This window comes from Moschus berezovskii, chromosome 7 (assembly GCF_049115385.1).
Source record: "Moschus berezovskii isolate FMDL1 chromosome 7, NW_MosBer_1.0, whole genome shotgun sequence".
Classification (NCBI taxonomy): Eukaryota; Metazoa; Chordata; class Mammalia; order Artiodactyla; family Moschidae; genus Moschus; species Moschus berezovskii.
The window spans coordinates 15,097,496-15,122,903 of NC_142466.1; the positions used below are offsets into that span (position 1 = coordinate 15,097,496).

General features: G+C 41.5%; 2 protein-coding genes across 13 annotated transcripts in view; one reads left to right on the top strand and one right to left on the bottom strand.

Moving 5' to 3' along the window:
• HMBOX1 (homeobox containing 1) overlaps nt 1–6,473 on the bottom strand; it is a 191,466-nt gene extending 184,993 nt beyond the window's left edge. For all 9 annotated transcript variants that reach the window (XM_055428071.2, XM_055428068.2, XM_055428070.2 and 6 more), the window contains exon 1: nt 6,098–6,473. The gene's annotated coding sequence lies outside the window, so the exon portion shown is untranslated. The remainder of the gene's footprint in view (nt 1–6,097) is intronic.
• Nucleotides 6,474–6,623: 150 nt separating this feature from the next.
• Nucleotides 6,624–25,408, top strand: part of INTS9 (integrator complex subunit 9) — a 131,109-nt gene continuing 112,324 nt past the window's right edge. For 2 of the 4 annotated variants that reach the window (XM_088837823.1, XM_055428065.2), the window contains exon 1: nt 9,901–9,919. In XM_088837823.1, the coding sequence (XP_088693949.1) occupies nt 9,905–9,919 (15 nt within the window). In that variant the 5' untranslated portion in view covers nt 9,901–9,904. Of the gene's footprint in view, nt 6,903–9,899; nt 9,920–25,408 lie in introns of those variants that run through there. The other 2 variants (XM_055428062.2, XM_055428063.2) reach the window with 2 other exon arrangements.

Consider the following 25,408-nt stretch of genomic DNA (forward strand, 5'->3'; position numbering starts at 1 on the left):
AAATGGCAAAGACACACACACACACACACACACACAGTACCAATGTCAATTTCCTGGTTTTAACTGTGGTGGTGGTTACAGAATCCACATGTGTGATAAAATGGCAAAGACACACACACACACACACACAGTACCAATGTCAATTTCCTGGTTTTAATACTGCACAAAAGTTATGTAAGATATAACCAGTAGGGGAAACTAGGTGAAAGGTACTGGGCCCTCTCTATTTTTCAACTGCCTATGAACCTGTAATTATTTAAAGATTAAAAATAAACAAGTAAACGAATAGTTTTTAATCAATGACAACAAAAATACTATATATAGTATATATATAGTATTAAAAATATATATATTAAAATATATATAATTTTAAAAAATTAACCTAAATCCCCTATTCAACAGACTGGAAAACTGAGACCTAACCAGGTAATACAAACTTTCACTGTCAATAATAGAGTAAAGGCACTTAACTGAAATGCTGTCAACTAAGAAATATAAAATGAGAAGTAACCACTCGCTTGCAGTCATTAATGATATCTTGTTTAAACAAAGATGATCAAGTTTGCTGATGCCTGTGTTGCATTAAAATGCAACCAATATTTTTTTAATTATTACATTTTATTGAAGGAAGAAACTTTTTCTGAGGGGGAAGGAAGAAACTTTTTCTGAGGGGGAAAAAAACCTCAAAAACAAATTTATATTTAACCTTAGAACTTGCACATCTGAAGCAAAGTGAGTTTACTGAAAAGCAGGACACAGTATTCCAAATAAGATCATGCCATCTTTACAGACAGGTCATCCTCAGACAACAAAATGTACTACTATTCCTGTCCTGAATGGCTCTAAACAGCTATAATATAAAGCTAAACATAGGCTGGCTATCTTTGATTCCAGAAAATGGATTTTCAACCAGATAAAGTTAATACTTAGAATAGCTACTTTCAAGTTCCCCATAGTTAACAATTATGTTCCATGAAGGCAAATGCTGGCTAAATTGGTGGTTGCAAACTACAGTCATAATATAGCCTCCTACAAAAATTACATTCTAAAGTCTGAACTGATACCTTAGCTGTCACCCTGCTTCCTCGAGACAATGATTTTGGATAACATTTATCCTTATGAGACTCAGTTTGGTAAATACAAGTCATTCTTTCTCCTTCTCGAGAGAAACGGGATACAGATATAAGTCACCATATATGCATCATCTACCACTGTGGAAAATCAACTTGAAGCAGTGGAGCCACCCAACCTCAAGCACAAACATCAGTAGGTAAATAACAGATGTCTAAAACGTGGCTTCCAGATCATATTAAGCAAGTATTCAACTGTCCCAATTGCAATGTAAAGAAAATTCGTTACCTGAAATGGAACAAGAATTCAGATTTCTGAGGGTGGGACGGAGGGGGAAGTGAAAGAAAACTACACACTTAAGTCTTTACTGAAGTTAGGAGACAAGTCAGATCAACAGGGGGAAATTTAGGTTAGAAACTTAAGCATGTATTAATGGGGCTAGGAAAGTGAATTTTAAAATTGTATCCTGAATTAGGCAATAGTTTAACTAATATTACTTTTTATTTTGGGAGAAAAAATAGAAGCCACAGCAACAGACTATGGAAGACAACTCTTGAGATTCAAAAAAAAGTAAAACACTGATAACTTCAAAGTTAAATATGTTTTTTCTCTTCTGTCTGTAAATGCAAATAAACAAAAAAACCCACTATCTTTATAGTCTAAGTCAAGGACCTGTAAAATATTACATTTTTAAAAAATGTACTATAACATACAAATGTACTATAACGTACAATGAAAAAAATGTACTGAAAAAACTCACTATAACTTCAACCTTATAACCACTGTAAGGTAAAAACAACACTAAAGCCAAGCTCTTCCAGTAAGTAAATGCTCTTGGAAAGTGTCCAAAACAATGTTAGTAAATTTCCAATTCATTTCATCTAAGATTAACAAAAACAAGTTATCTAAAATATTGGGTCATATTTAAATAGACTCACTCTAAAAGTTTTACATGACCAAATCACTCAGAAAAAAATCTTTGTACTTTTCACTTAGGATGGTACCTAAGACCAGTAAGTAACGGTCTGGGTGGGGGTGGGTGCTGCATCTAGGAATTTAATCACATATTACTTAATATTATTTTGAGAAAACTTTCAATACCGTTAGCTTTCCTTTGGAAAGAAGCAGACTTTGGCAGAATCTGCAAAAATCGTGATTTGCAGTAATATTAAATATCTCCATAACTTCTATAATGTGGACAAACATGTGGTGCAAACTCTGATTTCAAGCTTGAGTTTTTTTAAAGCTTCTTGTTACTTGTGGTTCAGATTTCTTTTTTATGGGTTGTATGTCTGATAGGTATATACCAATTTCATACAAAAACAAACATAAAGGTGCTTTATATATGTGAATGTACATATATGACACTTCAGACAAGCTGTGATTTATATACATGAATGTACATATATGATTTCAGACAAGCTGTGATTTATATATGCAATGTACATATATGACACTTCAGACAAGCTGTGATTTATATACATGAATGTACATATATGACACTTCAGAAAAGCTGTGATTTCCACTCAAAGAGCTTTTTTATAAAGTTCTAGTAAATTGAAAAGTAAACACCAACATTTAAAAGAATAATCTAGCCAAACAGCAAAGGGAGCTATAAAATTAAACCTGGAAGTAAAAAAAAAACCTAAATAAAGCAGATACACAAAAAGAAAAAATCCAGCACACTTGCACTGAGCTTGTTAAAGTTTATCTATAAATGTTAACCTTTAATAGTTGAGGAGTATACCAATTTTCACTTATGAAAAGTGACATCCTAGGATAAATTTCTAATTCCCAAGAAAAATAAGTCAAGTTTAAAGATCTGCATACAAAAATACCAGAAGAACTGCAAAGCAATGAACAGAAAAGTCAAACATGGCTTTACAGGAAACACAGAAAACAACCTGAAACCTTAAAAGTGGGATGGACTCACTATAATGATCAAAAGATCTAAAATGCACAAACTAAGCATAAATACTCCAGTGTGTTTAACATCTTCAGGAACAAGCAATGCCATCCAATCAATGCTTGCTACAAAAACTGCCATAAACTGGTTACTTTTTTTTTCAAACCATGAAACAATGAAAGGTCCGTTACAATATATTTGTAACTTACCAATACTGAGCTATTAAGTTTCTATTAGATGCTTCAACAAGGATCTGTGCTAAGAAGACTGAAATTTATTCAGACAGCAGTGAAAAATGAAGCCTCACTAAAGACATTCAAGATAAAGCTGACCCCTAAAGGCTCCTTGGTGCACATTTGCAAACACGGTATTCACAGCACGCAGTACACCAAACTAGCAACAGATTGGTTAAAAATAGTTTGAATTTTCAACTTCTCATTATACAGGCAACATTTTCAGAAGCAATCATATTAAATAAATGTGTCTTTCACAGTTATCGGATGAAATTTTAAGCTGGACAGGGACCAATGCCCTGATTTTCTACTTTTTTCGTAAACCATATGACTTCCACATGCTGTGAATGTTTTATGCTTTAACCTGCAGTAAAGGCTTTACATCATTTTAATGCTCAGTGCCTAAAATGCAACAGAATCACCCCATCGAATGCAAAGACTATATTTGGCTTCAACCAAACCACTAGTCAGAAAAAGTTAATCAATGCTTTTCTCAGTAAGTAACTTTGCATTTCCATAGAATAAAACAAAATCTGAGGTGAGGGTAGAGGGGAGAGAATATATTCTTATATTTTAAAGTTTTCCAACTCTAAACAAACATTTTAGTTTTTTTATTTATAAAATAATCATTGAACATTTAAAGACACTGTCTAGTAGAATATCTTTCAGCAGAAAAACACTGCTACATGGAGTTACACGGGATATTTCTCCAGTTTTTGCAAAGGTAATATTTCAGGCTAAAATAGAAGATTAAAACAAATAATTCTGGAAATTCTATTTAATAACAAACTAAAAACTCAGCTTTGTATCAACATATTGTATATCCTAAGTTTGAGATTTAGAAAAAACACAACCTTTTTTTTCTATTCAGGTCAATCTAAATAAATATGCTACCTCATACTTATAAGTCAGCTTATCTGTGTAAATGACCAACCACAGAAATTTCAAATCACGGGTTACAAAACATACCATATAATTACATACGATGTAACTTTCAGTTTTTATCTAAGGTCCTTTACTGATAAGTTCAATTGATAAGCCAAATATGTAAATACATTAAATTCTCAGCAGTCTAAAAGACAAATTATGCCAATTTCTTTATTTAAAAGCCCATTATACTAAAAATGTATGACAAAAGAACGGTTTTTGAAAAACTTACATTTCCGGTGAAAGAAGTACAAATTATATTATGTTAATTATTCTGGTGTAATGTTTTTAAATATTAAAGACTGTGAGAAACCAGAGATGTTGCAATCCTCTTCCTTTTGTAACTCCAATTGAAACCCGGGGGGAAAAAATCAGAATTCAAATTTCCCAACCTTGACTTACACACTTAATTCAACTAGATCTAACTCAGCTGTGCAATTTTAAAATAAGTTTAACGCAAAAAGCACTACAATCTTGATGTGATAATTACCTGCGAAATAAATGCAGATTAAAAACAAATGCAGGTCCTCTTCATCCAAAGATGCATCTTACAGCAAAACCACTAAAAGCACAACCACATAGAACCAACTAAAGAAACAGGCACAGGAGGCAGCATGTCCATCACAGAAGAGAAATGTATCATGCCAAAACGGAGACGAAGCACTGAAGGGAGGAAAGGCAGGCAGGCAGAGAGAGACGGCAGAGGATCTACACCTGCAGGATCCCATAGAAATTAACTAGTCACATCACTCTACCCTACATGATACCTAAGATTTTTAAAGCTTCAGGGTAAATAAAAACGGTGATCACTCTATACCATCATTCAACTTTACATAGTATAGTAATTGTAATGCCAACTGCATTCTCCCCTTCACTCACCCAACGTTTCCTTTCGCTTCCATACCAGCTTTCGGCCAAATGCGAGACAGAATAGGGTGGGGTAGAAGAAAAATACAAGCTGCGCCTTTTAGCGAGTCCCCACGCACCCCCCTCAACAATTTCCAACAGTTTTTCCTACTACGAAAATAAGTCACCCAACCACAGGATACACAACAGTCATTCCGTGTCTTCAGCAGACACACAGGGTCGCGTACACAAGTGGGCACTCCCGACCCCCACCCCTCCGCCCCCGAATCTTAAGTAATGTTTCATCTATGGAAGGCGAAGACGACCAAGGAGACCTGCTGTTTCGGGGTGAGGATGGGTGGAGGACTCCTTTCCAAGTAGCCCCAATAGTGTAACCAAAACACGGTTCCGGAATAAAATATTAAGAACACTTTTCCTTTCCCATCTAGCTACCGACTTGAGGATGCAGAAAGCCATCTCCAGCGCACCTCATCTCTCCGAGGCGCCTGCCCCGAGTCTGGGGTGGAGGTGGGTCCCGGGAGACGGGCAGGACGCGCGTGAGCCGCCGATGGGACACAAACGAGTTGCTGCCCGCGGCCACCCCGCGCCGCTCCGCTAGCCCAGAGGTCCCGGAGCCGCACCTCGCGCACGCCTCTCCGCCCAGGCCCAGCTAAAAGCTCCGACTCCGGCTCTCGAACTTCCTCTCCAGAGACATTTATTCAAGGCTAACCCATCGCCCGAGTGCACGTCACCCCGTTTCAAACACAGCTCTGCACCCCAAACAGACCCACGCACCTCAAATTCCCCCTCACAGTTTCCCAAACTCCAAACTGGAGACCCCACCTCCTCCAGGATTCAAACCTTCCGCCCATGGGGGAGGCAACCGGGGAGAAGAGTTGGGAGCACCCGACGCCTTTCAATTACCGCCCCCACAAACTGCCCCACCCCAGACCCTGCGTTCGGGTCACCCCCGCGAATCCTCTCAGTCGGGCCGCTGAAGAGACCCATCCCCAGCCCACTCACTTACTCCCCCCACCCCACCCCAAAAAAGTGAAGAGAAAGAAGTGAGGAGAGAGACTTGAGAGACTTGAGGCTTCCAAACCACTCGACTCACCTCAGAATGCTTGCTGAGTTCTCTCGCCCGGCACAGCCCCCTCCCCAACGTCCCGGTACGAAGGGCTGAGGTAGGGAGGAGGGGAAAGCGGGAGGGGGAGGGGTGTCTTCCGCGTGGGGCGCCCGTCGGGAGGGGTCTGGGGAGGGGTTGAGGCCGGCGCAGGAAGAGGAGAAGGGGGAGGGGAGGCCCCTATCTCCCAGTCTCCCCCTGAAAAACCTCCCTTGTCTCAATCACATCAGACTGACTGTCTTTGTCTGGCTGACAACCGCCATATTGATATCAACAGCCCCGCTCCCACCTGCTGCCACCGGGCGGCCCTGGGAGTTGTAGTTTTTGCCTCCCTTGAGTAAAGGTGCGGGACTCTGCGTCTGGAGGCCCCAGAGAACTACAGCTCCCGGCAAGTACCGCGCCCGTGCGCCTTCCCACAGGGAGGAGGGGAAAGGGGCGCCATAGCCGTAGGGACTACACATCCCAGAATACCATGGATTCTGGGCCCAGATGAGGGACATGATATCATGCTGGGGTGAAGAGGGAGGATGAATTGGCGGCGCGGATGAATTTGAGCTGACGGAAGGAAGCGTTCTAAGAGGAAAGAGAGGAAAAGGAAAGATGACCACGGTTCCCATGATGCACGGAGAGATGACTACATTTCCCATGACGCGCCGGGAAAGGCGTAGGGAAGAAAGACTGCATGTCCCGCGATGCTCTCGGCGGGCCCGTGGCGGAGATTGAACCGGAAGACGCTTACTGGGTTTGAGAAGTCGAGGAACTGCTACTGACCAGCCAAAAGTCCAGCATGAAACTGGTGAGTCTTCGCTCTTAGATCGGAAGGCATATCCTTTTGGAATTCGTCGTTTCCACCTTGGGAAGGGAACTGTCGCGGACGAGGGGTGGCAGGGAACTAGATGGTGGGGTGAACCAAGGAAAGCTGATGTTTGTTGTTGAGGAGTTTGAATTCCAATTCAGACCCTTCACAACTGCTAGATGTATTTCATCCCTTGGCGCGGCCCTTTTGGTTAGATAAGAGATTGAATCTTGTCACCTTTCTTCACATACGAACCAAGGTTGGGCTTTATGGACCAGGTTTGATTTGTTTCTCGGCTGCCACGTGAGTGTTACAATTAGTACATTTCTTTCCACGGGATTGACACTTGATGAAGCGTTCCTTTTTACAGTTGTTGAGAAGGTTTGGTAACTTGAACAGAGTTTAGAAAATTCTAGGCGGATCTTAATCTCTCATTTAATTCTCTGTTAGAGACTCCTAACTGCCCTTGATCAATCAAAGGAGGTCGAAGTCAGTGTGATATTGGATGGTTTGAGTCTTAAATTCTGTATAAGATGGGCTGAGAGAAACTGTTACATGGCGTTACAGTTTAGAGCTGTAGGGACTGCGTGAGCTAAGGTTATATGGAGCATGCCAGGATACCTGGAAAAGTTTTGCATTGCAAAACTCAGACTCTTGGCTTATAGGAAAGCTGCTCAGGCTTTTGTTTTGAGTCATTTTATTCTCAGTATGCACAGATTTAACTAATTTACTCCAACTAATTAATTGGAATTAGTAATAGCATAATTTGAGTAGAGAAGGTGTGGGATGCTGTTTCTCAGGCTTTAAAAGTCATGTTCCTGCAGCCAGGTATTGTCAGGCTTTACTTTCTGAAGTTTTGGAGGAAAAACAAAGGGTTTCTCTTAATTATTTGAGCATGCTTTTGCAAAATACGTGTGTATGTACCCACACACGGTACAGGCATATATACTCTGCACAGTGTCAGCTGTTCTTTGAGATGGCAGAGAACACAAGAAAAGTGGATTCAGTTGCAAAATTGTCTCTATCTAAAGGTGTTTCTGTTAGGAGAAGGGCACACAGATCAGTAAACCTTGAGAGTATGGATTTGCTTTTGGGTCAGTTTTCCAAACGTTTCAAAATGCAGAATTGAAAGTCACCAAAGAAGCATGCAATCTAATGAAGAAGATACAAAGTAATGAAAAAGTTATAATTCACCTGCATCTGGGTGAACTGAGTCCTCATGTTCAGGGTTTGGGGATTGAGTCCTGGGGCTGTGTGGGGAGTCAGATACAGCTCCTTTGGAAAGGTAGTTCTTGAACTGATAAGAAGGTCAAGTGCTCTTGGGCCTTCCTTGAAGAGAGTTGAGCTGATAGAAGCCAAAGAGCTTGGCACCTAAATGGTTGAAACACAGACCATGTTTCGTCAATAAAAGATAAATCATGGTTCATGTGTGTGGTGCGAAGGCAGGCAAGTGGGAAGCATGTTTCTTTTCCTATAACAACACATTTGCTGAGGGTATCAGAGTTAGGGTTTAATTTACTTATACTTCGGTTTGCTTATAAAATTCTCCTGCTTACTTTAGAGATGTGAAAACGTGGAAAAAGTAGAAATGCTTTTTTCCTTTAAGAATCATAAACTGCCTCAGAGGAAGAGGAATTGTTCTATCTATACTCCCTCCCTCTTTATTGTTCATCCACCTAATAACTAAAACTCATTTGGTACTTGATGACTTATAATGCAGGAGTATCTTTCAACACAGCAAAGTGGTTTCAGAAACATTGACAGCAAGTTAGACTTCTTGTCATGCCTCCCATACAGTTGGGCTTTCCAGGTGGTGCTAGTAGTGAAGAATCCACCTGCCAGTGAAGGCAACTCAAGGTTTGTGGGTTCGATGCCTGGGTCAGGAAGATCCCCTGGAATAGGAAATGGCAACCCACTCCAGTATTCTTGCCTGGAAAATTCCATGGGCAGAGGAGCCTGGTGGGCCACAGTCCATGAGATTGCAAAGATTTGGGCACAACTGAGAGTGACTAACACTTTCATTTTTTCTTTGTAATATCAGGCAACTTTATTTGAGGAAAATTCATTTTCAATTAATCAGCAATTTTTAAAAGAACAGGAAAATTAGAAACATATCCTCTAAAATAGCACGTTTTAGAGCCTATTCTCCTTTCAGTATTGATTGAGCCTAATTGGGTATATCCTGATGGCCAAATTCAGCAAAACATAGAAAACTGAACTCACCAGGGTCTTTAACAAAAGATATTGGGAGCCTCCCGCCCCCCAAAAAACCAAATTCATTGACAGAAATCAAGTTTGAAACATCATGGCCAGGCATATATTCATTCAAATAGATGAACTTTAAAGTGAATGAAATAACTAGCAGTTCAAAAATGCATCATTTGTCATACTTCCTGTAGATAGTTCCAGAGCTGGAGAAAATCCTCTAGTTTATTCAGTTGACAAGGATGTATTATGCAATCACAGTATATCCGTGGCATTCAAAGTTTTAATACTCTGCATTTTAACTATTGAATTTGACCCCAAGGATCGATGACATGGAATTATTTGTAATTTTGCTGAGACGAAAGTTTGAATGAGATTTTAAGATGAATGATAATCCTTAGTGAAATGAGCCTGGGTGCCTCAGAATCCAGGACTTTCTGCAGTTCTGTTGCTCTCTTGTTAAAGATCTGAAAGAAAGGTCACTTAAATGCTCGTTCTATGCTGCTGCTTCTGTTGCTAAGTCACATCAGTTGTGTCCGACTCTGCGACCCCATAGACGGCATCCCACCAGGCTCCTCCGTCTCTGGGATTCTTCAGGCAAGGAGAAAATTATATGTTGTAGTTGTATTTATGAATTTAAAACGTCAAGAAGGCCGTGAGTTATTTTCTTCAGTGGTCTGAGCTCCTTTGTACAAAATGCTGTTTCATTACTACTGGCTTGGGGCGGGGATGGGGAGGCGCAAACTTGTAACTCACCATTTTTTTTAGGAAAGCAGATGGAGCAAAGAAATGGATTCATGGGCCACTTCCAGGTGAGGACGGGTAAAGCACCAAGTGGAATTGTAGATTTGAAAGAAAATGCTGGCTTGAAAGGGGCAAATCCTGCCTCAAGGTCAATTTAACAAATATTAGCAAGGGATGTGCTTAATCCTTACCTTGGATCTGAGAGCAGTGGATTCTTCCTGCAGTTTTAAGACTTGCAGAATCCTTTTGGCTTCTCACACTTTGGACCAGGAACAGAAGATGGCTTGCTGTAAATAACAAACATAATTTTACCAGGACTTAATTCACCTCTTTCAGTACAATTGTTAAAATGTCAACCTGGTTTCACTAGCTCTGTGTTTCTCTTTGCTAGTTGATTAGAGTGCCCTCTTGTGTCTGTATGGTGTAATGTCATTTCAAGCTTTAGAAAGGCCCTTTCTATTTTCCCTTTAGAATGTTTTCCTTGAGCTCTGAAAACTGATATAAGGCCCGACCACTGTTCAGTTGTGCTCTGGGATTAAACTGGATGTTTTACTCTTGGGCATTTCTAAGTCCTGATGGTGACTCTGAAGATTAAACCTTTTATACTTAAGGCAAATATATATATATACACATGTATACACCAAGGTGAGTAGCAAATTAAAAGGAAAATTTTATATTTGTGTGTATGTAATAGAGCTTCCCTGGTGGCTCAGACAGTAAAGAATCCACCTGCCAATCCAGGAGACCTGGTTCAATCCCTGGGTCAGGAAGATCCCCTGGAGGAGGAAGTGGCAGCCCACTCCGGTATTCTTGCCTGGAGAATCCCATGGACAGAGGAGCCTGGTGGGCTACAGCCCATGGAGTTGAGAAGAGTTTGACACGGCTGAGCGCACGCACGCAATCTGACATACAATACAAGCATGACAGCGTTGCTGCTGCTTTTAACTGTAGTACAACGTTTGTTTTGTAACTGGTTTGCTCTGAGTACTCAGATTCCTCTGCCATTTGCTCTGACGATCTGGGGCCAAGAGTGCAGCATGGCCACGGAGCTAGCATTCCAAATGGAAAGTTCGCTCCTGTCTTACCAAACACCGACAGAGGTCCAGGCGGAAACCGCCCCTCAGTCATCATCACTCGTTTATTCATTCACCAGGTCTTCCTGAACACCTGCCTTCTCGGTGCTGCTACTGCTGCTGAGTCACTTCAGTCGTGTCCGACTCTGTGCGACCCCAGAGACGGCAGCCCACCAGGCTCCCCCGTCCCTGGGATTCTCCAGGCAAGAACACTGGAGTGGGTTGCCATTTCCTTCTCCAGTGTGTGAAAGTGAAGTTGCTCACTCTTGTCTGACCCTTAGCGACCCCACAGACTGCAGCCCACCAGGCTCCTTCTCTGTGCTGGGCACTGCTTAAGGTAATGGGTATGTTCCAGTGGAGAAAACAGATTTACTGCCTGCCTTTATAGGAAATAAAGCTAGCAGGCTCACTGTGCAGTTCGACTGTATTACAGTGAACTTTCTGATGGAGAGAGATCACTGGGCCCTGGCTTCAGTAGCTTATTTTTTTTTTAATACTTATGTGTTTGTTTGGGTGTGTTGGGCCTTAGTTGTGGCACACAGGATCTTCTTGCATCAGGCTGGATCTTTGATTGCAGTACATGGACTCCCTAGTCGCAGCGTTTGGGCTCCAGAGTGTAGCTGCAGCAGTAGGCTTAGTTGCTCCTGGGCAAATGGGGCCTTGGTTCCCTGACCAGGGTTCACACCTGTGTCCTCTGCATTGCAAGGCAGACTTTTAACCGCTGGACCACCAGCGAGGTCCCTCAAGTACTTTTTAAATGTTGTTGGTGTTCAGTCACTAAGTCGTGTCTGACTCTTTATGACCCCATGGACTGCTGCGTGCCAGGCTTCCCTGTCCTTCACCATCTCCCAAAGTTTGCTTGAACTCATGTGCACTGATTCAGTGATGGAATCCAACCATCTCATTCTCTGTTGCCCCCCAAAATGTACTTAATGGTATCCTAGAAGATGCCTCCTTAAGATTTTAACAGACATGGTCAGCTTGCCCACTGGCTTAGCCATTGTACCGGCAGTGTATGAGAGTGTAGTTCCCCACCCTTGCCTCGGATATCATCCCTTTGTTTAACTATGTGTCTTACTGATGTAACTGTCTCCTTTATGAGTTCTCACATCCTCTTGTCTCTTAGATTGAGCCACATTTAGTAAAGCGTCCTTACAGTAGTGATGTGTGGATGTGGGAACATGTATCCAGATCTCTTCAAATAAAAAGTTGATGCCGTAAGAATCTTTTTTTTTTTAAACTTTTAATCTTATACTGGAGTATAGCAGGAGACCCGTGTTCAATCCCTGGTTCCAGAAAATCCCATAGAGAAGGAAATGGCAACCCACTCCAGTGGGCAACCCACTCTTGCCTGGAGAATCCCATGGACAGAGGAGCCTGGCGAGCTAATTCCATGGGGTCACAAAGAGTCAGACACAACTTGGTAACTAAACAGCAAAACAGCCAATTAATTTAGGTGAACAGTGAAGGGACTCAGCCACACGTGTACATGTGTGCGTTCTCCCCTCACTCCTCTCCCATCCAGGCTGCCACATAGTAATGAGCAGAGTTCCCTGTGCTGCACAGTAGGTCCTTGTTGGTTATCCATTTTAAATATAGCAGTGTGTACTTGTTGGCCGTAAGAATCCTCGAAAGGAACTTTTCAAAGAACCTCTGGTGTTGCTTTGAAAACACTGATTCATGGGAGCAGTAATTATTATGACAGTATTATGGGATCTGGCAGCTTGGAGAAGCAGCTGGGTCAGGTGTGCCTCAATGGCAGAGGAGACCCCACACCCCCCAGGAAAGAAGAGGATGACCAGTGACGTGAAGCTAGGAGTTGGGGCATCAGGAAGTGCTAAGTCAGAAGGGTAGGTGTCAGAATTGTCAGAGATCCTGAGAAAAAGGCAAGAATGCTAACAGAGGGGATAGGGGAACAGGAAGGACTGTAAGAGAGAGGAGGTGGCTGGAGAGCCCCGAGGGTCTCAGCCAGCAAGACTGAACTGAGATTGGAGCTTGACTGTGAGAATAATGAGGAAGTTTCACTTGTCCTAGTTGACCACATGCTGCTGCTGCTGCTGAGTCGCTTCAGTCGTGTCCGACTCTGTGCGACCCCTTAGACGGCAGTCCACCAGGCTCCCTGTCCTTGGGATTCTCCAGGCAAGAACACTGGAGTGGGTTGCCATTTCCTTCTCTGAAGGAAATGCCCTAAGGGTCTAAAACAGTTAAATTTATAGAAAACACAAAGGAATGAACTCTGGCTCTCTCATGGATAGATAATCAGATAGATGGTGTTAAAGAAAGCCATTCTTTAATAGAAATTGCAAAACTAACACTGTTTTTGCCCTTAAGGTACAGTTTATTTTTCATCACTCATGCTTATGAAGGGGATAAGGAAGGTGAATAATAAAAGGTCTTATATAATCTATTTGTCAAATTTATGGCTTAAGCAAAGATTGGCCTTTCCTGAATACATTATTTCTGCATTTTTCTCTTCCAGTAAAATAGAGAAATGCATAATTAGATGCTCTAATTTAGTAATTATTTTTTTTTAATCAGCCTGTGAAAATACAGGTAAACAAGCAGTAGTATTAATAATATAAAAGATATTATAATTGTTACTTTTTTGTCTTAAAAAATTTTTTTATAATAATTATAATTATTTGTTACTGCACGTGGGCTTTCTCCAGTTGTGGTGACTGAGGTCACTCCCTGGTTGTGGTGTGCAGGCTTCTCATTGCAGTGGCTTTTCTTGCTGCAGGGCACAGGCTCTAGATGCTCAGGCTTCAGCAGTTGCAACATGCGGGCTCAGTAGTTGTGGCACAAGCTTAGTTGCCCCAAGGCATGTGGACCAGGGATCAAACCCATATCCCCTGCATTGGCAGGCAGATTTTTATCCACTCTGCCACCAGGGAAGTCCTTCTTTTACATTTTTAAAATAGCTTTATGGAGGTATACTTAACATACAACAAAACTCATACATTTAAAATGTACGATGCAATAACTTTTAGTAAATTTACAAAGTTGTGCAACAGCCACCACAATCACTCCAGAGAGATCCCTTGAACCCGTTAGCAATCCTCATAACTACCTCCAGGCGCAGGCAGCCACTAGTCTGCCCTCCGTCTTGTAGATTTGCCCTTTCTGGTCATTTCCTATGAATTGATTCACGTGACACGTCTTGCGTGTCTGACTTCTAGCATGTATTGCTCAGTCATGCTCTGCGTGAACATGTCACATTTTGTGTATCCATGTACCATGTTGATAGATGTTTGGATTGTTTCCACTTTGGGACTGTTAATACTGTGTGGACAGAAGTGTTTATTTCTGGTTTCTCCATGTTTTCATTTCTTTTTCTGGCATGTTTGCACTGGCTGGAGCCTCCAATACAGTACTGAAGGGAAGTGGAGCAAGCAATGGTGCCAGTCTTTTCCCCCTTCCCAGTCTTAGGGAGGAAGCATTCAGCCTTTCACCTCTGAGTATGATATAAGCTGTAGGGTTTTTGCTTACTTATTTATGGGGGTGCTGGGTCTTCATGGATGCTCAGGCTTTTCTCTACTTGTGGTGTGCGGGCTTCTTGTTGCGGATCACGGGCTATGGGGTTCATTGGCTCAGTAACTGTGGCACATGGACTTAATTGCCCCAAGGCATGTGGGATCTTCCTGGACCTGGCATCGAACCTGTGTCCCCTGCATTTGGCAGGAAGATTCTTAACCACTGGACCAACAGGGAAGTCCTGAGCTGTAGGGTTTTTTATAGATACCTTTATCAAGTTCACGATGTTCCCTTCTAGCCCTAGTTGGTTGATCATTTTTATCATGAATAGGTCTTGGATTTTATCAAATATTTTTCCTGTGTGTATCAAGAGGATCATGTGGTTTTAGTCCTTTTTTATATTAATATAGTATATTACCTTTGTGAATTTTGAATGTTAATCAGTGTTGCATTCCAGGCATAATTACCACTTGATCATGAGGTAAAATCCTTTGCTGATGTTGCTGAATTTGGTTTGCCGATATTTTGTTGATGGTTTTTGCATATATATTCATGAGAGAAATTGGTCTGTAGTATTTTTCTGATGTCTTTGTCTGGCTTTCATATCAGTAATATTGTTCTCTTAGAATGAGTGGGAAATACTCTCTCCTCCTCTGTAGTCCAAAAGAGTTTGTGTGAAAAATTGGTATTATTTTCTCTTTTAATGCTTGGTAGACTTCATCGGTTGATCGCCGAAGAATTGATGCTTTTGAACTGTGGTGTTGGAGAAGACTCTTGAGAGTCCCTTGTACTGCAAGGAGAGCCAACCAGTCCATTCTAAAGGAGGTCGATCCTGGGTGTTCATTGGAAGGACTGATGCTAAAGCTGAAACTCCAATACTTTGGCCACCTCATGCGATGAGTTGACTCACTGGAAAAGACTCTGATGCTGGGAAAGGTTGGGGGTGGGAAGAGAAGGGGGCAACAGAATGAGATGGCTGGATGGCATCACCGACTCTGTGGACATGAGTTTGAGTGAACTCTGGGAGTTGGTGATGGACAGGGAGGCCTGGCGTGCTGTGATTCATGGGGTCACGGAGAGTCGGACACGACTGAGCGACTGAACTGAACTGAGACTTCACTGGTGAAGTCACCTGGGCCTGGGCTTTTCTGGGAAGATTTTTAATCAGCTGTGTCCATCTTTTTACCTGCCGTAGTTCTCTTCAGGTTTTCTATTTGTGCGTTACATTTTTAAAAATTGTGATAAAATATACACAACGTAGGATTTACTGTTTTAACCATTTTTAAGTGTACCGTTCAGCTGGAAACGCCAATACTTTGGCCACCTGATGCGAAGAACCGACTCATTAAGACTCTGATGCTGGGAAAGATTGAAGGCGAGGGGAGAAGGGGATGACAGAGGATGAGATGGTTGGATGGCATCACCAACTCAATGGACATGAGTTTGAGTAAACTCCGGGAGTTGGTGATGGACAGGGAGGCCTGGCATGCTTCAGTCCATGGGGTCACAAAGAGTTGGCCACAACTGAGCAACTGAACTGAACTCTGTGACTTTAAGCACATTCACATTGCTGTGCAGCCCCACCATCCATTTCCAAACACTACTTGGCATCATATCTTCAGGGTTCATCCATGTTGTGGCATGTGTCAATTGCTTCCCTTTTTAGGTTGAATAATACTCTGTTGTATACCACAGACTGTTTATCCATTCATCTATCGATAGACATTTGACTGGTTTCCATTTTTTGCTTGTTGGGAATAAAGTTGCTGTGAACATGGGTGTACAGATATCTATTCAAGTCTGTGCTTTCAGATCTTCTGGATATATGTCCAGAAGTTGCATTGCTGGATCATACAGTAATTCTAGCATTCTGTTTCCTATAGTGTCTGTTCCTGCACATTTTATTGAATGCATTCCCACCAACATTGCACAGATTCTGATTTCTCTACATCTTCACAACTGGCCAACGCTTGTCATTTTCTCTTTGTTTAGATAATAGCCATCCTAAACGGCGTGGGCCACCAGGGCTTCCCCCTTGGCTCAGCGGTAAAGAATCTGCCTGCAATGCAGGGGACATGGGTTCGATCCCTGGGTCAGGAAGACCCCCTGGAGAAGGGAATGGCAACCCACTCCAGTATTCTTGGCTGGAGAATCCCACGGACAGAGGAGCCTGGTGGACTACAGTTCTTGGGGTCTCAAAGAGTCAGTCAGACATGACTTAGCGACTAAACACTAACAATGGATGTGAAGTACTGTCTCACTGTGGTTTTGATTTACATTTCCCTACTGTTTAGTGATTTTGAGCATCTTTCTGGGTTTTTTTTAAGATAGGTAATACATGCATATTGTTTAATTTTAAAAGAAAAAAACCCCTGTACACAAGTTTTAAAAGAAAAAAGATCCCTTACCACCTTTATCTTTCTCCCCAAGAGCAATCTCAGTTGTTTCTTGTGTATACATGAGAGAGATTCTGTAGAAATATACACATTTGCGTAATTTGCATCCCTTTGTTTTTTTACATGAAAAGATACTGCCCTCTCTAGTTTTGCATGTTTCTTTTTCTTTAAGTTAGAAATACATTTTAGAGATCATTTCATATCAGTATCTAGAGCAGCTTGATTTTAAAATGAACACTCCATATGCATACTTAATGAGCGTAACAAGATCCTGGGTCATTTGTTTTCATGATGCTTTCATTCTAAACAATGGAAGAGTTTCAATACTTATTTCAAATTTTTTAAAAAATATTTCTACCAGAAACTTTGTCTTTTCATTGTCTAAAGGAAGAGTTCAGAATCAGGATGTTAGGTTCAAAGGTAGAGTTCAATTTCCCCCACATACATCCTTCCCAACTATTTGAAAGTCTTTCACTGTTAAAGTTTAGGTCATGGTTTTTGTTGCTAATATAAAACATAATACATAGCATGTGAAATTAGTGTCAACACATCTCAAAGATATTTTCAAACTATTGTTAGAAAAACATCAGTGGCATAGTGTTCTGTTGTTTAGATATACATGCCGTAATGTATCTAACCAAACCTTCCTCTGTGAGCGTTAGGTTGTTTTCAGTCCTTTTGCAATTAGAAATTGTGTAGCCTAGATAATCTCTTTTGTGACCATCTTTGGAAGTGTATCTGTAGGATACATTTCAAAAGGCATGTGCATTTTTTATTTCATTTTGTTGTCAAAATGCCCCCATCGCGACTTAGCGGATTACACTCTTGCTAGCAATTATATCCCAGCTCACAACTACAGTATTATCATCAAGCTGTCTAATTTTTTTCCCTCCCTGGGAAGTGAAAAAAAAAAAAAGGTATGTCATTATACTTATTTTCCTGTCATTATGTATAAGACATGGAACATCTTTTCATATGTTTAGAAAAGCGTCTTTATTTCCCGTTCCTTCTTATCTCTCTTCTCCCCAACTTGATCAATTCATACTTCACTTTTCAACTGCCCTACCTTCTGTAGCTTTAGAATGTATTTTAATATGTGGTAGTACTTGTGCCCACCCATTTTTCTTCACTTCAGAATTTTCCAGACTACTCTTATTTTTTTTATATACAATTCAGAATAATGAGTTTCTAATAAAATTCTTTTCCTTGGAATCAGGTTAAATTTGCAAAATTTAAAGAGAGGATTGACTTATTTCTTCCATCATATCATTGAATCTAAGAAAAAGAAATGTCTTTTTCCTCTATCTAAACCCGGTTTTAAACATGTCTTTTTGGTTATTGCTGTAACTGAAGTCTCCCTGCATTGTTCACTTATGAGAAGGGTATTTCTTTTTTGCATTCTCTACACAGCCCTTTGTTGAATTTTCTTATACTGAAATTTAATACTTTTTCCATTTAATTCTTTCAGGTTTTCAAGTGTACAACTTGGCAGATAATTTTTTTAATCTCATTCCTCACCCCCCACTCCAATAGTGTAATTACATTGGCTTATAGTTTGGAATAGGAGTGGGGGTGGTAGGCATTTCTATTGGAAAAGGCATTTCTGATCTATTTCTGATATGTATACAACTGCTTGAACTGAACATGTAAACTGTTATATTGATTTCTGGCTGAAACTTTTGTATATTTTAATTTACATACTGCTTTCTTGCTCCAAAATTTTCTAGTCACTAAAAAAAAGTGAGATTGTTTCACATAAACCAACAGTTTTTTTCTAAGGGGAAGATCTATTTGTGTTATATTGTTTGTTCTAGGTAGTTAATTATATCTTGCAGGTCATTTCCAGACTTTTGAGAAAACAATGGTTTTTATAACAGCAAGGCTTAGGTGGTGCAGAGCAGACTTGTGGAAGTAAAAGAATTCCATGACCTTAAAAGAAAATTGCACGGTTTCCTTGGAAAGCAGAACAGCCAGAAATAGTTTCTCTGTACTTAAGAGACAGGCCTGATAAAGGCAAGAAATGTAAACAAATTGTCTGTTAAAATAAACATAATTACCACACCAAAAAATAAAAAACCTGAGGAAACAGAGAGAAGTTCAGAGCCCTAGGCAGTGGCTTATTTTAAGCTGCATTTGATTCAAGCTACATAGATCCAATAGGAGGAAACTGTTGATGAACAACTAACTTTGTGGTAGTTAAAACTAACAGTTAAGAGAAACCATATCAAAATTTCATTGTGTGGCTATACAGTCCAATAAATGTTATTAAATGACTGTCTTTTATTAAATCAAAACGTCTTAGGTGCTGTAGGGCAAGCAAAAGATGAGTAAGACCTAGACTTTCCCTCTCAGTAACTCCTCATTTAATAAACCTAGATAAATGTACTGTGTACACTGTTTATGCGTGTGACTGAGTGTGTGTGGTTTTAGTGACTGTGCTTGTGTACTGAGTCGCTTCAGTTGTGTCCGCTCTTTGCAACCCCATGGACTGTAGCCCACCAGGCTCCTCTGTCCGTGGGATTCTCTAGGCAAGAATGCCGGAGTGGGTTGCCATTCCCTCCTCCAGGGGATCTTCCCGACCCAAGGATCGAACCCTTGTCTCACATGTCTCCTGCATTGGCAAGTGGGTTTTTTACCACCAGCACCACCTGGGAAGAGGATTATGAAAGGTGAATTCCATCCCGAGAATCAGAATTTCCTAGAGAAGTAAAATTTGAGCTGGCCTTGGAAATATCTTGGCTTACAAATAAGTTGGAGGAGGAGCATTACGGTCTTGTTCCAGGTAGATGGAACTGTTAAGGGATTTGGGTTTTGTTCATAGTTCTTATCCTCTTCCCCACCACCACCTCCCTGCCCAGTGCACACAAAATAATAATAATAGTCATAAGTGAGAGGAAACTTTGGGAGGTGATGGATATGTTTATAAACTTGATAGTGGTGATGGTTTCATAGCGAAGTGAAGTGAAGTGAAAGTCGCTCAGTCGTGTCCGACTCTTTGCGACCCCATGGACTACACAGTTCATGGGATTCTCCAGGCCAGAATACTGGAGTGGGTAGCCTTTCCCTTCTCCAGGGATGGTTTCATAAGTGTATGCTTATCACCAAGCTCAGCAGGCTATTTACATTAAATACATACACCTTTTCACATACCAGTCATACCTCAGTTCAGTTCAGTCACTCAGTCGTCTCCAACTCTCTGCGACCCCATGAATCACAGCACGCCAGGCCTCCCTGTCCATCACCAACTCCCGGAGTTCACTCAAACTCATTTCCATAGAGTCGGTGATGCCATCCAGCCATCTCATTCTCTGTTGTCCCCTTCTCCTCCCGCCCCCAACCTTTCCCAGCATCAGAGTCTTTTCCAGTGAGTCAACTCTTCACATGAGGTGGCCAAAGTACTGGAGTTTCAGCTTTAGCATCAGTCCTTCCAATGAACACCCAGGATCGATCTCCTTTAGAATGGACTGGTTGGATCTCCTTGCAGTCCAAGGGACTCTCAAGAGTCTTCTCCAGCAGCACAGTTCAAAAGCATCAATTCTTCGGCGATCAGCTTTCTTCACAGTCCAACTCTCACATCCATACATGACCACGGGAAAAACCATAGCCTTGACTAGACGGACCTTTGTTGGCAAAGTAATGTCTCTGCTTTTTAATATACTATCTAGGTTGGTCATAACTTTCCTTCCAAGGAGTAAGCGTCTTTTAATTTCATGGCTGCAATCAGTAGAATGGTTTAAAAAAAGATTTGGAAGGGAGTGTTCCGTTTTCCAAATAATGTGTTCCATTTTCCAAATACCGTGCATATGCAATTTAATACGTTTTTTGCTCTGTAGCAGTGTGTGCAAAAATGAACATGCTTCTGTGCTCTCACATTCTTCTAATTCATGACTTTAGAATATCAACATTGTTACCATATGTGTGTTGTTAACATCTGAAGGATTTATCCCTGTTCATACATGTGATTGGAGCTCAAGCTCACTGCAGTTAGGGCCAGGGACAAATTTGCTGGAATGAAAGTTAGAAAGGCAGATTGAAGCCACAGTGGTGGAGTATCAATATAAGACTTAGTGGTTTGGGAAGTAACAGAGTAAGGATTTTTTTTTTTTTTTTTAAGAAGTTTCAGGGATGTTTAAGAATGTTTACACACCAAAGCTTTAAATTCATCCCTTCAGAAACCTAGGACAGAGGAGTTAGAAGAACTGTATTTTATACAGTTAAAAATTTTAAATGTGAAATCAAAAAAGATGATTCATTGCAGTTACAGAAAACATTTTTAAAAGTGAAATCAAAACAAGAGGCATTAAGGAACTTAACAAATGCATCAAACTAAATCAGAGTCAGAATTGCCTACTTAGGACAAGATTTGTCTAAGCACCTTTACAGGGACCTTATGAACAGTAACGGCACTTGTGAATACATCAGAAAATGAGAGGGATCCCGAGAATCAGTGGGATCAGTCACTGGACACCCTGTAAGAACTGTCCAGAGAGGAAAAAGGAGAGAACAGAGACCCTCACTGATTCCTTGACGTTCTTTATTGAGGAAGAGGTGCGGAAGGCCCCATTCCCGCAGAGCTGATGAATGCCTAGAATATTCTAGGTCACATCAATAGGTTGAATAGAAAGAAATCTCCAAAACAGTGTGATGCTGTCCTCAGGATACTTTTTAAATAAAATTTTCAGACAATAAAACTAGCATACATGTCATGTGTACATTCAGTTGGTAAATTTGTATCTAGTTATACCTCTGAGTGTGTTGTCTTTTGTGCCTGGCTTCTGTAACTCAACATTTTGTTGACCTGAAAATTTTGAAGGATGAAATTGATGGCTTGTTGGTTAAACTGTGTCAGTTCAGTTCAGTTCAGTCCAGTCGCTCAGTCATGTCCAACTCTCTGCGACCCCATGAATCACAGCACGCCAGGCCTCCCTGTCCTTCACCAACTCCCGGAGTTCACTCAAACTCATGTCCACAGAGTCGGTGATGCCATCCAGCCATCTCATTCTCTGTCGTCCCCTTCTCCTCCCGCCCCCAACCTTTCCCAGCATCAGAGTCTTTTCCAGTGAGTCAACTCTTCGCGTGAGGTGGCCAAAGTATTGCAGTTTCAGCTTTAGCATCAGTCCTTCCAATGCCGGCCGTAAATAGCAACTTGGGAGAGGACTGGCAAAGTGCCTGCGGGATTACCATCTCCTTGTAGTTTTCTTGAGGGAACCCTGAGAAATTCAGCCTGGCACAACCTATTTCTGGGCTAGGCAAGCTGCTTCTGTTCAGTCAATGTGGTTTCTTTTAAAAAGCAATCCATCCAGCTAAACTATCAGTTCTTCCCAGAGACTAAATAAAAGAAAACTTGTTTAATTCACTTGAATTTTTAGAATATTTTTCTCAAAATAAAGATAGCTCTATTATAGAACCAATACATATGCATACATTTTTTTTCTGAATATAACTGAAAGATACAAAAAGAACACCCTCACCCAAATCTCACCACCTAAAGTAATCACTGTGTCCCATTCTGGTCTCTAATCTCCTGTGATAGATGTGTGCACTGATACCCTTCAGACTCTCTCCTGCTGTGAATCTGTTAGGATTCGATTCAGCTCCGAGTGATAAGAAGCCTGAAGGAACATGGCTGAAACAGTTTAGTTGTTTGTTTCTTACGAAGGAAGTCCAGGGAAGTCCAGGTCCCCACCATCTTCAAAGTGTGGCTTACTGTTTGTGATCCAGTGTGGCTTTACCAGCTTGGGCCATCACATCCTTTTTCTAGTCAGTAGGAACGAGGCTTCCAGGTGGTGTAGTGGTAAAGAATCCGATACCTGCCAATGCAGGAGACATGGGTTCGATCCCTGAGTCGTAAAGGTCCCCTGGAGTAGGAAATGGCAACCCACTCCAGTATTCTTGCCTGGAAATTTCCATGGACAGAGGAGCCGGGCAAGCTGCAGTCCATGGGATCACAGAGAGTCGGACACGACTGAGCGCATACACACACATACAGGAGGGAGGAAGGAGCAAGGAAAGGCACGCTCCTTCGCTTTAGTCGTTTCTCAAAGCTGCGTACACACCTCGATATACTCCTCTTGGCTAGAATTTAGTTACGTGACTACATCTAGTTGCAGGAGAGACTGGTAAATCTTATTTATTTATTTGGCTGTGCTGGGTCTTAGTTGTGGCTTGTGGGATCTAGTTCCCTGACCAGGGATCAAACCCAGGCCTCCTGCATTAGGAACAGAGTCTCAGCCACTGGACCATAAGAGAAGTTCCAAGACCGGGGAATCTTTATTCCAAGTGGCTAGAGTTCCACCTGAGATTTGGGGTTCTCCTATGAAAGGGCAAAGGGAAATACAGATAATGAGATGACTGTGTCTGTCACAAGCCTTTCCATTTTGAATATTTGTAAGCTCATTTTGGATCTTTGTATAGGATTACATTGTATGGATTTGTTCCTCTGTTGGACATTTTGGTTTCCGTTCCCTACTATCCCATCCTGGGTGTTCATTGGAAGGACTGATGCTAAAGCTGAAACTCCAATACTTTGGCCACCTCATGCGACGAGTTGACTCACTGGAAAAGAGTCTGATGCTGGGAGGGATTGGGGGTAGGAGGAGAAGGGGACGACAGAGAATGAGATGGCTGGATGGCATCACCGACTTGATGGACATGAGTTTGAGTGAACTCCGGGAGCTGGTGATGGACAGGGAGGCCTGGTGTGCTGTGATTCATGGGGTCGCAGATAGTCGGACACGACTGAGCGACTGAACTGAACTGAACTGTCCCATACAATGAGAACGTATTTTTATTTACATTTTTTTGCACCCATCTCGGGGTTTCCTTAATGTCAGCTTCTTAGGTAAAATTGCTATCTATGCACATTCAAACTTTGATTCGGTGTTGCTCTCCATCTTTCATTTTTACCCACCCAGCGTCAATGAGAGTTGCCATTTCCCTACATCCTCACAGTCAGTTTCTTTATCCTATGCTAGTATGTAGACAGCGTATTTTCTCTCAGTGTTAGATTTTGGGTTTTGCCTTTTTCAGTGGGGGAGGGGGGGCTATGCCAAATCTTAGTTACTGCACACGGACTCTACTTCCCTGACCAGGGATTGAACTCAGGTCCCCTGAGTTGGGAGCAGGAAGTCTTAGCCATTGTACCACCAGGGAATTTCCCTCAGTGTAGTTTTAATTTGTACTTGTATTACTTTTACAAAGATTTAACATCTTTACTTTGTTCCTTTTTTTTGCGGGGGGGGGCGGGAGCCTTTATAGTCATTTGTGAATGACCTGGGGTTTTTTTGCCCATTTTTCCATTGGAATCTTTTTGTTACTCATTTGTTAGAGTTCTTTATATTTTAAGGATGAAATTACTTTGTTTTGATTTTATAAAATTTTTACATTGTATCTTTTACCTTGTTTATAGTGGTTTCTGCCATATCAAAATTTTTACTATAAATAATCAAATGTGTCATTTTCTTATAGGATCATAGCTTTAGGATGGTGCTTTTCCTACCCCACAGTTATATCAAGTATTTCCCTTAAGTTTTAGAATTTCTCTGCTCATACTCCATGTAAAGATTTTCTGAGAAGTATTTTATCATAAACCACAACAATCTGAAAATCAAAATCAAGTTAGTTCCTCCAGTAAGAGTATATCTCCTTGCTGCCATTTCTATAGGGTCAGTGTTAGTTTAAAAAAAAAGGAAAGCAAAACCCTGCTTTTTTGTTCTCCTCCAAGGACCCGGATGGGAGAGTCAAATGAAAGCTCTATCCTTTATTGACCCCTGACTTGATACTGGTGTGACTAGTAAGACAATTTTTGGTTCAGAAGCCTTTTCTGTACCCCCGAAACATTGTTTGCTAGCTTGGTTTTTGTCTCCAACATAAATAAATGCATGTAAAGAACCCTTCATGACGTACTCGATAAATGGTAGCTGTTTTTAGAACTGTATTCACTTTATCAAAAACTATTGGTCAATTCGTGTCTTTGAAAATCGCTAAGTGACTGAAAGAGATGTGAGCTGTTCCCCTGATTCATGCAGAAGCACGTTCAAGCACGTTCATTCAAAAGCTGAGTTAGCCATACTCTTCTCTGTGCTGATAAGACCTGCTGCTAAGTCACTTCAGTCATGTCTGACTCTGTGTGACCCCCATAGACAGAAGCCCACCAGGCTCCCCCATCCCTGGGATTCTCCAGGCAAAAACACTGGAGTGGGTTGCCATTTCCTTCTCCAATGTGTGAAAGTGAAGTCGCTCAGTCGTGTCCGACCCTTAGTGACCCCATGGACTGCAGCCTACCAGGCTCCTCCATCCATGGGATTTTCTAGGCAAGAGTACTGGAGTGGCTTGCCATTGCCTTCTCCGATTCTCGGTAAAGAATCCACCTACAATGCAGGAGACCCAGGTTCAATTCCTGGGTCAGGAAGATCCCCTGGAGAAGGAAATGGTATTCTTGCCACTCCGGTATTCTTGCCACTCCAGTATTCTTGCCTGGAGAATCCCATGGTCAGAGGAGCCTGGCAGGCTACAGTCCATGAGATCGCAAGAGTCAGACACGACTTAGCGACTGAACCACCATCACCACCCTAAACATAGAACAGTCTTGTCATCACTGAAAGGTATGTTAGAT